We start from the raw sequence: 17,422 nt of genomic DNA, 5'->3' as shown, positions 1-17,422 counted from the left end.
CCCTTTAGCAGGGGTTAGGTTGGAGGTGAAAAGGAAATTAAGGCATTTTGACTCTTGTGTCATACTTCATATCTATATAACTTTGGGCTAATTAAGGTTTACTTGTTCATGAGCTGAGGTTCCCCTTTTGACATGTATTTTTCTTTGCAGGGACTTTATGGATCCGACAATGGACAGCACAAAGCATATTTTAAACTACCTGATGCCTTTATTGGAAGAAGTTGACAAAGAACTGCATGACTTCTTGATCAGGTACAAGTTCATCAATTTTTTTGGAAAGGGTGATTCAATGAAATACTTTTTCAAAATCGTCTTTATTTTGATGTTCTTTAGAGCGGAGGTGGGAACCATCTTTGCCCTATCCTGGCTAATCACTTGGTACGGACACGTCCTGTCCGAGTTCAAACATACGCTGAGACTGTATGACTTCTTCTTGGCCTCGCATCCCATTATGCCAATCTACCTCGCTGCTACTGTAAGAAAAACTTTAGCCCCTGGCTTCCTCTGAGGAAATAATGAAAAAGTTTAATGAATTCAGAATGTGATCCTTCTTTCTACCAGATTGTGCTATACAGAGAGCAGGAGGTGAAGCAGACGGAATGCGACATGGCCATGGTGCACCACCTCCTCTCGCGTATCCCCCAAGACCTCCCGTACGAACTTCTGATCAGCCAGTCCCAAAACCTGTTCAACCGATACCCTCCAGCTGTGCTGGCTAAACGAGCTGCGCTACAATCGAGTAAAAGGTTAGAAGCACCGCCTGCTAACTACCATAACATTTCACGCAGAGATCCCATTGAAATTGAGAAAGGAATTTTCCATCTTCAGAGGTACAGTAGTATGAGAGCCATGACAACAGGAAGTCCAATGCACTGCATGACGCTTTCCGAGACTCACGCATTTCTTGTTCTTTTCCAGCTTGTCCATAAGCACCTTCAAGGCCTTTCAGCAATCAACATTCCACCAGAGACCGGACTCGGTTCTCCAGCGTCTCACCAAGGCTCGTGCCGCCACTTCCAGACAAGGTAATGATGGCAATATACTAAAGCTTTCCATGTAATGGTGGTCCTCATCTAATTTAATCAGCGAGAAGGCCACTGAAAAAGTTAACAAATACAGTAGAATGTAACACCTTAAGTCAAACGGTATAGTAGTGTCATCATCACTGAACGTACATACACATACTAACAGGTAAGATCCTAAAAATGCTTATGCAAATTTTTGTTCCATTTCAAGTCACAGTCATGGATGGAGTCTAACTCGGTATTGTTCATAATGAGAGCAACTGAAAAAAAAATCAATTATTACTTTTCTGTGTCTATTCCTGGTGTTGTAATATCCCTCAAAATCCTCCTCCCCAAAAACAAAATGCAGCATGAAACCCCTCCCCCTCCGCATCATCCTCCTCCTCCTCTTCACCCTTGTTCTGTGCTCGCCGCAGCTCGCCACTCGGCCCTGGACGTAGCTTTGCCCCAGGATGGAGGCCAGCGGTGGGGGAAGGGGAGCAGGATGGTGAAAATGGCGGTCTGGGGGCTGTCAGCCACACTCGGGGCGGCCATTTTTGCCGTGGCCCAGACGGCCATGGAGTGGTCGCCTGACGCGTTGTTACAGCTTTTCTGATGGGCTTCTTCTTAGCTTCACGCCAAGGACTCAAACCCTGTTTTCTGAGGCGGAAGTAGCTCCATGGTTTAAAGTCCCACGGTTGGTCATTACTGTGTGTATGTGTGTGATCCATATATATCTTTTTTTATGTTAGTGCACTTGCGGGAGTCTCTGAAACCAAAAAGTGCCCTAAGGGGCAAATAACCTGAGGCCAAATAATATTTAAGAACTGAAAGCTTCTCAATGTGGATTAAGAGTGCAAATGAGAAATGGGGGATGCACAATTAATTGTTGCAGTGTACTCGAGCATAATAATAGAACTTTTTCTCAAAACGTTTGTATATTTGTAGGTTATTATATTTTCAAACTGTTGAGCTGCACCCCCCCACAAACCTACTAAATAAATACATGAAGCTCTCACATTGAAATATTAAGCAGGGTTGTGCCCAATCAGAACTTTTACTTAATCCTAATCATAGACTAGCAAAACTATTGTGATTATTTATAACATGCAATGAGAACAAATTTTAAAAAATGAATTTATTCATCTGAAAAAGTAGTCTCTTGGAGGAACATTCAAGAATATTATCGTTTACTACATCCAAAAATTTTATATTAATAATACATGTGTGTGTGTTAGCAATGTAGCGATTTCCCCAGCAATGTCTGCACCGTGTACCGACGTCTTCAGCTTTGAAATATTCATCAGCTTTTGCAAGCTTGGGCCAGCCGCATCTGTTAGCCCACGTTCGCCTTGGCCTGCCTCGGCTTGGCCCTCCGCTCAGTTGAAATAGTGACTCTAATAACGTGTATACCCGTTTTTTGTGGAGGACTTATTGATTGATTGATTGATTTTTTTTGTTTTTTTTTGCGCCCCATAATGAACACGTGCCAGTTGGATGCTCTGAAGACGGGCTGTTCTACACTGTTGCAGTCTGTCAAAACAAATAGATTGTGTCCCAATCCCCCAAACTGGCAAAAACAACATGCAGAAAACGTAGCACTTAGCTCCTCGTAGTTTCACTTAAATCTTTTCTGTATCGGTAACCTGCCTTACAAACGATTGCCGACTGGCAGAAATAATCAAGAAGATGCTACTAGTAGTCAAATTGCTAAAGTTAAAACTGTGATCCAAAAACAAAAAGTACTCCTGTAGGTGTCGCCAATGTGCCTCTCAAACTATTGCTGTCGCTCAAAACAAATCAAGACATGACCTCCTACAGCGTTGCTAAGCTTGAGGAATTATCAGTCCCCGTCAGTGTGTCACTCCATTAGCTAGTTTGTTAGTTGGCCGCCTTTCTGCAATAGAAAGCTTATAGAGACTTTTATTGTCAATTACTTTAATTAGGCGCTCGATAAGTCAGTGCCTTGCAGGCCAGTTTGGATTTTTCTTTTATGTTTGTGTCAGTGCTTTTTTGCACAGACATATCGTTTTAATTCGCACAGCCTGACTTTTTGTTGTAGGGCGCCATTAAGATGCACTGGGGTCAATAAAAGTGAAAATGAAACCAAATTAGAAAATAATGGCGCACAAAAGGTATTTGAAAATTTGGACAAACTTGCCCCCGCTATCAAACGAGAAGGCGTGTACGGAATATTTATTATGCCAACGTGCTTTAAATAAGTGTTTATTGAAAGGATAGCAACAAAAAAAACTATTTAAAAAAATATTTATTACCGCAGCGTTTATTCAATTACTCCAAAGAATTCTTATGTTTTTAGTACTCTGTGGAAAACGCACCAGTGCCTTCGTGTAAAGCGGTGAATAAACAATGATTGATGGTATTTTTTGTTTTCTGGTCTCTGTTTGGTCCATTTTTTTAAGGTAACTTACGAAAAACATTGTTCTCCAATTCTGTACAAAATGCAATATATAAAATGCCCAACATTGATTTCATAGTTCTACAGAAAGGATTGCAGTTATATTACTCTCAATAATTCAGTCAAATATGTACAGAGAAAATTATATGGATTTTATAAAAAGTGTTACTATGCTTACAATTTCGTCGGCCCCTGTCAGAACAAATCAATAATACTTTCAGTGTGGACTGAACGCTAATGCTAAAAACAATACTCGTAGCAAGTTTGCGTCTGTGGTGCTTTGCCTTTGCAATTAAATGATGCGTAAATTCAGATGTTGTCAAAAGGCATCCACTGAGAATGGAGGTCATAGATTTGTGTGGGGGTTGTGCACCCCTGGCAAGGGACACATGCACACGCACACTCTTCTTGCAACATTAGTCACTACTTGTTGGTGCCCTAAAAGGCCAACTCAGGTTACATTCCAAATCTACAAGCATGTGTTTGTGTTGAATGTGTGCAAGTAGAGGTGTGTGGAAAGTGCCATGCACGTGTGCTTGTAGCGCACGGCACTCGCCAGGGATGACAGCTGCTCCAGGGTTCTGCCTGTTTACATACTCTCTGTGTTTTTTGGGAGGAAGTGACATCGGGCATTGTGGCTCAGTGGTAGTGTCGTCGAGTCCCAACTAGATGGTTGTGGGTTTAATCGTCAAAACTGATGATCAATTCGGAGTGTCCTTCAGTGAAAATAAGGCTTGTCGTTTTCTCCCAGTGAATCTGGTAGCACCCTCCCTTTGGTGATTTGTGTGAATGGTTGTGCGCTTTTGGACACCAAACGGTGTCTGCTAAATAAATACAGTCCGTTTACAAACTCGGGCAACAAACTGTGTCATTAATAAGAGCACCTTTACTCTGCTTTACTCACCCATGAGCTTGACAGTCCTGTGTAAAAAATAAAAAAATCTTCCGTCTCCATTTGGTGTGGGGATTTAGTAGGATTTGTGCAAAAATAATTTAAATGACTAAAAGGTAGCAAGATTTTGTACAAAAGCTGTTGGAGTGAAATGACTGTGTCTGTAAAATCCATTCTGCGCCCAAGCCCTCATGTCTTACAAGTCACCCTCCCCCAACTCAGCCCTTCACTCTGTCATGGATCAGAGAACATGTCGCAAAGTGCTTCGCAGGCAACACGTGTGCCCTGCAACCCTGCATACTGATGATGCCTCTCCGCTTCTTCCCGCCTGAAGTCTAAATAGGAATTTACTAGCATTATTGTATTGTTTTTCTAGAAGAAATAGTTTCTCCATTGCATCACCCAAATGAAAGAATAGAAGCTGATAAAAAGCACCAAAGCTCCATTGGAGACATTAACACCAGTCTTTTAAAAAAAAAAAAAAAAAAAAACTCCCTTAATTGGTGTTCAGAGCTGTCAAGGCAGTCTGTCGAGTCGCGGCCCAAATTAAACTATTTGGAACATCGGTGCAGCAGGTGTGATCTTTGCAAGCGAAACTTTTCAATTTCAACCTTTTGCGCATTAACAGTAACAAAAGGAAGTTTCTTATGGTGAATCTCTGATAACCCCGGGGCCTCATTAAGATGAAATCTCGGCCTGACCATTCAGTTCTCCGAATACCTTTTCAGACTTTTTGTGCATGCCTTTAGCACGTCAAGGCGGACTCCTCTTGGGCTTTCCGCACATGACCTCTCGTCTTCTTGGCCCGCTTGGGGTGGACCCAGCACCTCGTATCCATGGACACCAGAGGGAATTTGTACGTGCTCCAATCAGATGATTTCTCCTCTTTTAGACGAGTTGTCAAACTGTCAAATATTCATCGTCTCCGCACAGCTCTGCTCAATTTTTCTTAACAAGCCCTAAAAATGTCTGCGAAAGTGAAGAAACCAAGTTTTCCTGAACCCATATCAGTAATTTCACTTCATTACTTTTGGTACAAATTCCGACTAAATTCTTAGCATTGATTTCACTTACAGACTTTTTTGTATTGTACAAAATCCTACTTTAACTACTTCAGTGTTTATGTTGTGGTTAGTGTTTATTATTTTAATGAATTATTTCTTTAATCCCAAATCCTACTAAAGCCTTTCCTGGTTGATCCATATGTCAAAAAAAAAAAAGTCATGGACACTGCATGAGTCCTAAAATAGCCAAACTGATTTTGTCCATCCGCCATATTTGCATGCAACACTGACTGATTTCACAGTCTGTTAAAGTTCTTCCCACATGGCGATGATGTCCTGTTAATCTTTTCAGCCTCGCTGTCAGTACGCTAATACGCCAATGACGCCAGCCCGAGATGGCTAGTTCATTTTTTTTTTTAAGCTTCAATTGGATCCATCCGTGTCATTATTTTTATTTTTTTTCTTACAGCGAGCGAGGGGACGCATCAATGTGTCTTAAATCACACAGGCTCAAGCTCACGTCCTTCATTTTAAAACGCCGTTGGGGGGGGGGGGGGGGAGCGTTGTAGAATGTCAACAAGCGTTCAGTCGTGTGTGCTTTCGTGTTTGCATGTGTGAGAGAAATGTGAATTTGTGGGTAAATGTCAAGAAGTTGGCAGCCTAACGGCCGGCCCTGACAAATGATCCATAAAGGCACAATGTGATTGGCTGGGAGATTGTCATTCTTTCTAATGCAACTGTCGCCGTGAAACAGTGCAGTGCAGTCACGCGCTTGCCGTTTAATTACAACCAGAATGGACCCGTTGCTCGCTTAGACGTTTGTCATTTTCTCTGGATTTTGTAGGATTTCCCCACTAAGAGTTGTGTGTTCTGATTGGAATTGGCAGTTTGAGTGATCCAATGCATGTCTCTTCCTCATTTCTAATACTTGGATTCATATACTAGACAGCTCAAAGCTGTTTGCAGTTTTGTTTGATGTATGCATTTTGTATCTACAGGGAGTTTAGCAATACACACAAATTGGAAGACATTCCTCCGATAGCACAGATTTCCCAAAGTGCTTAGTTTGCATGAAGTTTGCCCCGAAAAAAAAAAGAAAAGGTGAGCACGTTCCAGCTGTACAGGCATCTACAGCAGCTAAGATGAGAGACCTATAAAAAAAAAAAAACTTTAAAAATGAGCTTCACACATCATTAAGACATCAGATGGCCGGCCACGGCGGAAGCGCCTCGAGACACGGGAGGCTTCGTTTGACTGGAGACTCATCAAAAGATTCACGTTTTGGCAAACGGTTTAAATGTAGTCAAAGCGCACAGTGATCAAGGAAAGCCGTGTCGTTCTTTACGGAGTCCGGGTGAGTGTGCGGGGGGCTCTTCCGAAACTTTCATGCCTTCATTAGAGAGCAAAATAGATGAAAAGCTGTGAGCAGAACCCCACCGACCGACAACTTCCAATAACAAAAAAAATCTCGCGCATCTATCTAAAATAATGTTGTTCAAATTTTAGCGCTTGTTTTTTTTTCCCCCCCCACATGTGCTTTAACATCTCGGACAAGCCGAAGCGTCAGCCGTAAATGGCTGCAATCACGGGGAAAAAGCAGCATAGCCGTCGTTAACAGGATTGTGTGCGCGACCGTCGATTATGGTACCGACATCTCGGCGCTTTTTTGATTGTGCTGTCACAACTTCCAGACGTGACATCGCTCAGCATCCTATTTTCAATCAGAGCCGGGATTGACTATCATCTTAAAATGCGACGCCGCTGTCTCATTTAATACATCGGTGGTGTTTATTTAAGTGACAACTGACAAAGTAGGCTTGTGACACCGACTTCATTTGCCGCGTCCTTCCTGTACTTGATAATGTAATGCAGTAGTTTGCAGAGTGGAGTCTGTAGCTTCAGGGCCTGCAAAATCATTTGCAGTAAATTATGTTGCATTATCTAAAAAAAAAAAAAAGTGCACGTCGGTATTACGTACAGGGACTGGGACACCAGTTAGCTGAACAAACCAGTTATTCCTTCCTGTGGCAAATAAAATCCCGGAAAAATCTCGTTTTAACACGTAGGCTGTTAAAGTAAGACATCTTTTATTCGTATGGTATTCGGGGGTTACGTTGTAGTTAAATTTAATTGGCATTAGGCTTAAAAGGGATTTTTGGGAAAAATGTTCCCGGAGCATAGCTCAAGATAATGATCCAAAACAGCTCTCAAAACATCCCAACCACAATAACAAAGCGAGCATTGCCTTAGAGTTAAAATGATATTTAATAGGGAGAAACATATTAAAGTCATTACCGTGTGATTCAGGGCCATCCTTTGATGCCCGAATTTTACATTCTACTCCTTTCATCTGCTCCTGTCTCCCCTCCTATCAACATGGCTTGTAGTCATTCGTTTGTGCCTGTTTGTTCCACTGTCTTAAGCATTTAAAATAAAATAGAAACAGATTTTACATGGGAATACACCTGCTCGCCAGCCCCAACCATTCCTTATTTTGTGCCAAGAATGTGGATCAATATGCAAAGCATAATGGCTATTGATTGTGTAAACGCAGCGAGACCAAAGAGGGAGGTTAAAGGATTCAGATAAGAAATAATTCACTTCCGTGTTACATTGAGCTTTTTTTCTTTTACGTTATTGGACTGCAGTTTGCTTACATGTCCAGTGTTTGTTAAAGGGGGGGGAAAAAAAAAAGATTCCAAGCCTAGAAAATGCTAATTGTTTGGTGAGGTATTTTTAGAAGTTGACCTATTTTGTCACTTGGTGTGTCGCCTAATAAATGCAAGGATTGTTAGTAAGCACTGTGTGTTCACACTAAAGCGTTAAGCGAAGGCAAACCCATGTGAACACTATTGCTAACCAAAACAACAGCAACTACAGAGTAAAATCAGTCTCCCAGATGATTTAAACATCTTACTGCATGTTCCCTGCGCAGTCTTTAATGATCTCAAATACAATTTATTCCGCGGGGGTCACTTCACAATATTGTGTGCCTCCATGTTTCTGTTCCTTGAGAGCTCTACAGCGTATGTGAATTTATTTCAAGCCCCAGTTTCACTAGGCATAAATTCTAACATACGGGTGGTATTTTTTTTAATAAGCGTTTCCGTAGTGATTAATAAATCCAATGGCAAGTGCACCAGTGAGAAAACCAGAGCTGGACAGGATAGAGTGAGCAAGCGAGAGAAAATCAAGCTTATCTCAGCGGCCAGGCTTCTGCAAGGTCACTCCGCACCCTCAAGAAGATGCCACCACCAGCGTCCTGGAATGACGCTGCAAAAAAAAAAAAAAAAAACAATCATAGCCACAGAATGTAAAAGCTTGCATTTGCAAAAAAGAAATAGAAAAATTATGTGCCATGGGGTGGGGGACCGGTTATGTTTGTAGAGTTAAGCTTTTTGCTACTTGGATTTTCTTAGATGAAGTTGAGGATGTATCTAATTACAGTGAGGGTCTCACGGGTCGGTTCCCACCAGCTTGCAGGTGCCAGCATCTTCCATCTCCGGCATATGGAAGAAGACCTCCGACCTAATTATTCTCAGCTCCAACTTTTCACTCAAGTGTCTTCCAGCTGTTCACCAAAGCTTAGTGCAAAATGCATTTTAGTGGCTACTAATGAATATTTCACTAATATTTTAAGCGCTACTTGAACTCGTATCCATTTATTTTTTTTCCACTCAGTCAGCATGTATTACTCTTCTCTCTACTTTTTCCCGCTTGATAATAACAACGAGCGTATTGCTTTAACCTTGGCGTGTCGCTGTGGTCACTCCGCAATGTTGTGTCGTCGAGTAAAAATCCACGTGAATCAGTGTTGCTGACGCTGTTGAATTCACGTGGTGAAGTGTAGCGGAATCAATTACACGGCTAGATGCTCCCAATTAGACGAGGCCGATCAATGTCAGCCAAGATCACTTGCCTAATCTCACGCGCACACACACACTGCATAGATGATTTGATAATTAAATCAATCTTAACAACTAGAGCTGCACTAATGAAGCTCTGATCTCAGATGAAATTCATCTGTACGTGCGTGGCTGTGTCTTGGCATTGTGTTGAAATGAACCCTTAGCCACGCTGCAATGGACCACACAAGCCCAACTTAACCAAGAGCTAACTAGTTTTACCAATATCTACAAAACACTAGTTAGTAACGCACGGACTGTATTAGACAACAAAACAAATTGTCACGTGAAATTCTTGAATGTGTGCGCTCTGAGTACAATCGTGACATTTTGATTATGCCGGCAGAGATGAAGTGACTGCGTTGCCTGGTCAAGCTTAAACTCAGCAGGGGGGCCACCATATAAATGTGTGTCTGAGATTTAATTGCAAAGCACCAACTTTGCGTTCTTACGCTGCCTGTAAAGATGAGGAAAGGAAAAAAAAAAAAAGGCCCCGATTTAATAACATGATCCGTCAACCCGACGATATGATGATTAATGCAGCGATTCATCGCCGTGGCGATACAATGGAAAAAATGTAAAGGGAGATTGGGACGGACATGAGTGAGAGACGATGAAACGGAAAGAGGAAATGAAGCAAAAGTGGCACAAAAGAATAATGTGAGCAGTCGAGGAATTGAGGAAAAAAAAAGACTCCCAAAGGGGTAAGATGGACGAGACCAAGGAGAAACAAAGCATTTTACAGCAGCTCTGTTTCTTTGAGGGCGCTATCATAACACTCGTCACATCAATTGATTTGACTTTCAAAGGCTTCCATTAGTTTTGCTTTCACTTGAAAGAATGCAAGCTTTCTTTCTTGAACCAAAGAGCGCCCATATTTTCTAACGAGCCATCCTAAAAAGTAGACTGACATTAGCGTGCTCGTCTTCAGTGTTGTTGTTCTTCTGAAATGATGCAACACTTGCCGTCTAATTAGAGAGTCAGTGGACAGGACACAGAGCCCGAAGTGTCATTAGTCTTGTTTCTTGCACAGACGTGACTCATTGGAGAATGCAATTGCTGTGGAAATTGCGTGTGACTTTCCGGAGAGCTTGGCGTTGAGCTGAAACGCTGTGGATTTTTTTTTCAACTGTTGAAATATGACGACAAAGTAGTAACCTAAGAATTGAAAGTGAAGTAGATGTCAATATTCAATTTGATTTCAGTTTGAAAATGTGAGACTTGTTGCTTTGGAATAATACATTGCTCATCAGCATATTTTGTATATGTTTTTTTGTGTAGCCTGGGTTTCCCTGCCTTGTCTGGGCATCATGGTCGTTTGAGTCTTTTCTTGTCGCGTGACGGAAAAGCGGGGCGCTTTCGTCAGGGCATCTGTGTGTGTGTGTGTGTGTTTGAATGATTTTGTGTGTCTGTGTCTGTGCGCGCACTGACCCACTTTGTCTGCCATGCAGCAACAGAGTGGGCTGTGCATTTTTTAAAAGCAACAGTCTTGTTTAAGGCAAAACATTCCTCCAAAAAAAAAAGAAATCTCATGAGGGATAAAAAGTTACATTTTTTGTCAAGAAATCAAACAATAATAAATTTCTATTCTTACTACAATAATATTTTTTAGATTCTTGTAATTGAATGGGATGAAAGCTATATTTATTTTTCTGAGAAAGGTCTAGTGTTTGAGAATAAAGTCCAAAAGTGAATATTCATTACGTAGCGTTGACCGTATGATTGAATGACAAGTGCTTTCATTTCTTGACTCAGCTCTCCGCGTAATGGGAAGCCCCTCCCATCCCAAAGCAGCTTTGCCCCTCCGCTGCAGTAATGGCAACATCATGTATATTCCATGAGCGATAAAAGCAGCTACAATGATTGATGTGTGCGTGCCCATGAGTGTCTATGAGATGCCAAATGGTTTCCCTTTAATAAACCGTTGTTCGCGTGATAAACAGTAGATAGAAGAGCGGACAGGACGGAAGGACTTTCATTTCAAAGCCTTACATCATGCGTCTTTCCTATTTTTGTGTCGTAATCATATGCTCACATGTCTTGGAGCATAAATTTGCTAGCTCTCAGTGAACGCCTGAAGGCTACTAATTGGAAATGTGTGTTTACACGTATGAATGCACATTTTTAGGTCAAGCTCGCCAAATTTTAGAAACGTCTCTGTGTAACGTGCAGCCTCCAAAAGTTGAATTCACAACGTAATCACCCCTAATGTCACTGTTATTGATGCTTATGTGTGTATTTCCAAGCCAATTATTTTACACTAGAACTGTGTGCTTGCTACGTTTGTGTATGTGTGTGATGTGGAAGTAATGACGCCCCCTTCTGAATTTTGCTGTCCAGCTAAATTACTCAACACTTTCTCATATCAGTCCTCGCGGGACGTGGGCAATACTGTCTCAAAGAGCCCCGGCAAGCTTATTACAGCCGTGGTCTTTATTGATCAACACACACACAAACAAACACACTTGCACTTTTCTCCTTTAGAGACGTAACACCTGCACAGTGAGACACAACCATGAGAATGCCGATACGAGATATTTTTGTGTGTGCGTGACACACACACACACACACACACACACACACATAGACACACATTGGGTCATTAAGGGCTCTTCTCGCAGTGTGTCCTGTAAGCAGTTTGGTTCCCCGGCGGGGCGCTAATATACTGCTGCGTTTCCTTCGCATGTCATGGCGTCAGCTTTTTTTGCGGCCGTTAAAGCCACAGTTCCACTTTGCTGGCGGGCCCCGGGACCGCTTGGCGGTGAGGTCGGGGAGGCGACCGCTACGGCGCCGCAGATGTATTTCGCCGGAAATTGGCCAAAGGGAACACTCGGGTTTACTTTGAGACCTGTCGCTCTCGCTTTGCGGCAGAATGAGTTTCAGGCAACGTATTAGGAACCCGCTGAGGAGAAAATGATATGACAACAAAAGAGTTGAACTAACATGGTATTACTCTCCAAAGTTTGTTAGCTCATTGCTAACACAAGATGTGAAACACCATAGACTGGCAAAAGTCAATTAGCGTAGATGTAGTGTGTTTCATGCCTGTGTGTGTGTGTGTGTGTGTGTGTGTGTGTGTGTGTGTGTGTGTGTGTGTGTGTGTGTGTGTGTGTGTTTGAGCACAATTCATTACAGCGATATTGATCTGGTCAAAGTCTCTTAGAGGCACTACAGTTGCCTGCCTCTGTCCTTCTGAGACCAGGATGACGATTTTGATTTATGATGACTCGGCAAGATTTTTTATTTAGCTCATGCCCCATGAGTACAGGGGGAATCATTACAGTGCATTTTGTTTTCAAGCTAATTAAAGCGGCGACGCACCCCGACAATTATGGTCGAACACATCCATCCCGAAACCCTTACTTAGTAGCGCCCCGTGGAAATGTTGACAAGCCTTACTTTTAAGATTTAAATGTTAAAATAGACGGATGATGTACTCGATCACTTGAATAGTGGGAAGAGCATTTCAGGCCACGTGTTGCTGAGCGTTAAAATACAATTTAAAAACAGCTTTTCAGCAGAATGGAACTATAGCTATAAATTCCAAGCGCGACGATAAACTAGAAATAGTTGTCACTCGGTGATGAGCTGAGCCGAGCATTCCTCACTCATTACGCCGACACGCCGCTTGTGTGTTAAGAAGATTTCAACCATCATGAATCACAGACGAGAGGAAGAGGTGCGATATGACCGCCCGCTTTAATGAAGATGAATGTCGCCAATAAACATCCGGCGTGTGTGCTTGTGCGGCGTGTAATCGAGTATTGTTGCTCCCGGTGTGCATGTGGGCACATCGGAGTGCAACTTGGACCAGTGGAAGGAAGCAAAAGGCAGACAATCACAGCAGCACACTGCTGTGCTGTTTAAGTGTCCTTCAAGCTCTTTTCCCCTTGGACAACCACAAGTTGCTCCAAACGTAACTCAAGTGGAACATCAAGTCCTTCAAAGTCACCGCAAAATTCCCCAATGAATCCCCCTCCCGCCCGAACGATCGATGTCCCCCCCCACCGTCCCTCCTCGGACGTCTCCGTGCTGATTCCGTCCGACAGCCGGCGACGCACGATTAGGCGAAATAATACGCGAGGCGTCGCGTCGGACGGTATCGATTGCGCGGGACCGGTGCGCTGCTTCTCTAATGGAAATCGGAACATGATCTCATAGTGGCAGACGGACAGCTTGGATCAGGTGACTTTTCCTCTTCCGCTCTTGCCTCAATGCAGGGTGTGAAGCACACTACAGTCGAAACAAAACGCAAGCGGACAGCTGTGACAACGCACATTTACGCACACATAGGCACCATACAATGTGGGACGTGCTCAAAGCACAGAGCTTTTGAAAAAATGATTAGCTAAAGTTGCCCTGATGCTGATGGCCGACACGCTAAAAGCAGAGCGCAATACAACTTTAATAGCAGACACACACACATAGAGAGCCATTTGTCTTCACTCTTCTTCATCACGTTTGCCTTTTTGTGTCTTTAGTCCCTGAATGTCTAATGCTGACATGCAGCCTGTAGCTAAAAAACACTTGCTGTCTGAATCACTGAGTTAAAGTGCAGCCTACATATTGTGTGAGTTTTTATTTTTTCCCCAATGTGTTTTTTCAGGTGCTGTGCCTGTGGCAGTGGGAAAAAAAAAGAGCCTAATTTAGAGGAGCTGCCATTTTGCCAATTGCCGTCGACTGAAAATGACACCGCTCAGGTAACGACCTATCGCGGCTCTAGCTAGCCAAGGTCACATGACCAAACCCAGATATTTTCGAGTAAAGAAACTTGGATTGTCTGATTGCATCCTTTAAGCGATTAAGCGAACTCATTGAATTCAAACTCCAGCATGGGTGCGGCTTGCATACTGTATGTTGTAATTTGTTCTTAATAAGCCAAACAAACTGTTGTTGTTGTTTATGTGCAGTGCCTGAGGGCATTGTACCTTAGCGGTGCAATAAAAGGCACATTAGAGCAAAAGAGATATTACAGTGGGGAAAAAATAATAATACAAGGGGCAAAGAACAATAAATGTTTTTTCTGTGTGTGGGTGTGGGAAGTCATCAGGCGTTCACATCAGGTGAGTCAGGTTTCATAACTTTTTTAATAATAAACCTTCCTTCCCTGCACCCTCCAAATTCTGCCTAGCAACAAGTGTTTTGCGTAGCTCTGAGCAATTCCATATTGCTCTATTTAATTTGCGCCACGGTAGAATAAATAATGTAGCGCGTGTGTCGTCTTTGCCGGTAAGATAGTCAGCGATGTCGTTTGTAGTAGGCGGTCGCCCCATTTTCTTCCATGTAAAAAACAACCTGGGGGATAGATGGGGAGGGAGGGGGTGAGGCGGATCATTCCTTCTTCTTTCCCTGGAAAAGTCTTCCCCATCAAGGGGAGTGCATTGCGAGCGCGTCCCCTGACAAAGCAGGAGGTCAAAGCGCTGTCACTCGCGTTGATGTAAAAGGAGCGAGGAATACAAAAGGAAGCGGTTGCAGAGAATCCAAATGAACGTGCAATAGACATGCTGTCAAGTTGGCCCCGTGTGTGTGCGTGTTACCTGCTAATTGAAATGCGATGAGGTGTGAAACAACCCTTTAAAAGCCTATCCCGCACCATGTGCTGTGTGCGTGCAATGCACATCAATGCTGCGTGTGTGTGTGTGTGTGTGTGTGTGTGTGTGTGTGTGTGTGTGTGTGTGTGTGTGTGTGTGTGTGTGTGTGTGTGTGTGTGTGTGTGTGTGTGTGTGTGTGTGTGTGTGTGTGTGTGTGTGTGTGTGTGTGTGTGTGTTTGTGTGAAGAGCGCATTTACCTGTTTGCACATAAACAAGCAACAACCAGTAGAAGTAAGAAACGAATTTGACAATGTGTTCTTTACTGTACCGTTTAAGACACGTGTTGTTTTAGTATAGATGAAAACTGCATGATTCATCCCGCTGCTTTTTTTTTTTTTTTTCCTTGTTGTCTATTAACTTTTGCTCTTACTTTGAAAGCTTTGACTTTGCTTGCTCGCCGCAATATGAATGATTTAAATGACGAGCGCACGAGGGAGCGTGTATGAACAATTTAAAGCCATCGCCTGCTTCGGGCTGAAAGGTCAAGTTTCGTGGGAAAACGGGAATTAGCATATTTAAATGCTTCCGGGAAATAAATAAATAAAGTATATTTCTCATCTTCTTTTATGTCATCTTCGTGCTAAAATGAAGTCATTTGATGCAGAAGTAAAACAGTCAAAATTCCATTCTTTATAATAATAATAATAATATAGGGTCCAAAATGGCTCACAATTGGATTGGAGTTAATTCAATGAAAAAGCAATAGACAAACTATGTTTATGTTGAAACTAGCTTTTATTTTTAATAAGGAAGTGAAAGAAGGGGAAAAAATGCCCAGTGTTGTGTTTGTGCTTTACATTTAAGATCCCAAATTTGAGCTCCGTTCTTCTCTCCAGAGGAAGAAGTCGGAAGCTCTGGAAAAATCATCATCATTATCCTCTTCATGATCACGCTATACAGTACAGATCTATAGAAATAATCCATCAGTCCATTCAGTGCTTATTTACAAGGCTTGAAAATATTGAATATCTAGAAAAGGACGTGTCGTCAAGTTCATTATTGTCACGTTAGCAACGCTTCTAGTAGAAAATGAGACTGCGGTTCTTCTTTCTACAAACAAAGCGTCATCTACCTGAATCTCTAAACTCGTTTGTTGTGCTACTCACGTTGAAAAAAAAAAAAAAGAAGTTACAATTGGTAAGAGGAGCAAGAAGTGCTTTTCATATAAGAATAGATCAACTAACTCGTGGCTATAGTAGACTACAGTAGTGTTGTCTATAAGTAGTGAGTCGGCGTTCTCTTGTGCTGAAACATTGACTGCCAATTCAAAACTGGCCTAATTGATGATTTTTTTTTTGTTTGTTTTTTGTGTTCTCAATGATTATTTTGTAATTGACAATCCATATTTCAGCACCAGAGGCCAAACTGTAGTACCCTCTACTTCTATGTTATACTTTTAGGCTAATACAAGGCAGGCAGTGCATAAAAAGCATGTACAAAAAAAGGAAAAAGCCCTCCCTCCCGTTCCTAACTGTCATGCATATCGTATCCCCGATCAATCGCCTCAGCGGAGAAGGCCTCAAAAGGATCACAGCAGTGTGAGTGTGTGTGTCAGTGTGAGAGAGAGAGAGAATCCAGTGACCACATATTTCAAATATATAGATACATATACTGTAGATACATATAGCCTCCATAGTTGGCAAACTCCCTGATATTTCATCATGTATCATTACTAACACATACGATAACAAAAACAGTTATGCAAAAAATGCATTATTGCTTGATCAGATATGAAAACAAAATTATGACTGATTTGAAAAAATATTCATAAAATTGGCATAGTTTTTCCATTGCTAGGCTTTTTTTTTTTTTGCATGCAGTTCATCATTGAAGTAGCAAACGAAACAATAATAATAATAAAAGAGGCAAAATAAATTAGAAAGTGTCAAATGCTTTGGCATATTCCAAACAGAAGGCAAAATAAAGTGCAAATAAATAGCATTTAAAAACGTCAATAAATAGTGGCGCAATACTGTGTGGCGGCTTGTTTAAGATTTTTTTTTTTTTTCACACTGTTACCCTTGACGGTTACGTCTTGACATTTGGAATGTCTCCGCTAACATTGGCAGCTAAGATATTGTTTATAAGCTAAATATTAAATGTATTGCCGTAGTCTTGACAGGTACTGTGTAGAAACCGATGAAAAAAAACAAAAGATGCTCATTGTCCAATAGAAACGGGCCCATTTTGGAACCCAGGCCACAGTTTGGCCTTCCTTTTATAGAAATGAAATCAAATAAAAAAATTACCCTGGTGTTTTTTTGTCCGCTTCACTGGCTCGTAGTCTGATACGACAAGGTAGACGCTCTGGCTTTTCCGATGCTGTTGTGCTTGCTTGTGCTATTACGCTAATGGGTTCTGATGAGCGAGATGTGCTATGCTTTGTTTGTCAGTCTTTGCAGCTTCTCGGTGGGCTATTTTTTGACTGGGCTACTTGTTTTGTCTAGTTCTATTGTTCAAGATGGCTGCCAGAGATTTCTATTGTGGGATAACTCGCAGGAGGGTTGCAATTTTCATTTTCTGCGTTGTTATGCCAATTTAATCAGCCTTTAGAATCAGCAGTGCTGGCTGATGTACTTCAACTACTTTTGCATGGTTTCGCCAACT

General features: G+C 42.0%; 1 protein-coding gene across 4 annotated transcripts in view; it reads left to right on the top strand.

The window, feature by feature from the left end:
- The window catches only part of LOC147040780 (TBC1 domain family member 20), a 36,598-nt gene that overhangs the window by 1,736 nt on the left and 17,440 nt on the right, over nt 1-17,422 (top strand). For 3 of the 4 annotated variants that reach the window (XR_015062851.1, XR_015062850.1, XR_015062852.1), the window contains exons 6-10: nt 151-252; nt 334-475; nt 562-746; nt 919-1,025; nt 13,831-13,924. Coding sequence is in view for 1 of the 4 variants with exons in the window: in XM_085900171.1 (XP_085756297.1) it covers nt 151-252; nt 334-475; nt 562-746; nt 919-1,025; nt 1,442-1,620 (715 nt within the window). In the remaining 3 variants the exon portion in view is untranslated. Of the gene's footprint in view, nt 1-150; nt 253-333; nt 476-561; nt 747-918; nt 1,026-1,441; nt 3,388-13,830; nt 13,925-17,422 lie in introns of those variants that run through there. The other variant, XM_085900171.1, reaches the window with a different exon arrangement.

The sequence above is a fragment of the Syngnathus leptorhynchus genome, chromosome 20, assembly GCF_054491065.1.
Source record: "Syngnathus leptorhynchus isolate UIUO chromosome 20, UIUO_Slep, whole genome shotgun sequence".
Taxonomy (NCBI): domain Eukaryota; kingdom Metazoa; phylum Chordata; class Actinopteri; order Syngnathiformes; family Syngnathidae; genus Syngnathus; species Syngnathus leptorhynchus.
This window is presented reverse-complemented; position numbering and strand designations above follow the sequence as displayed.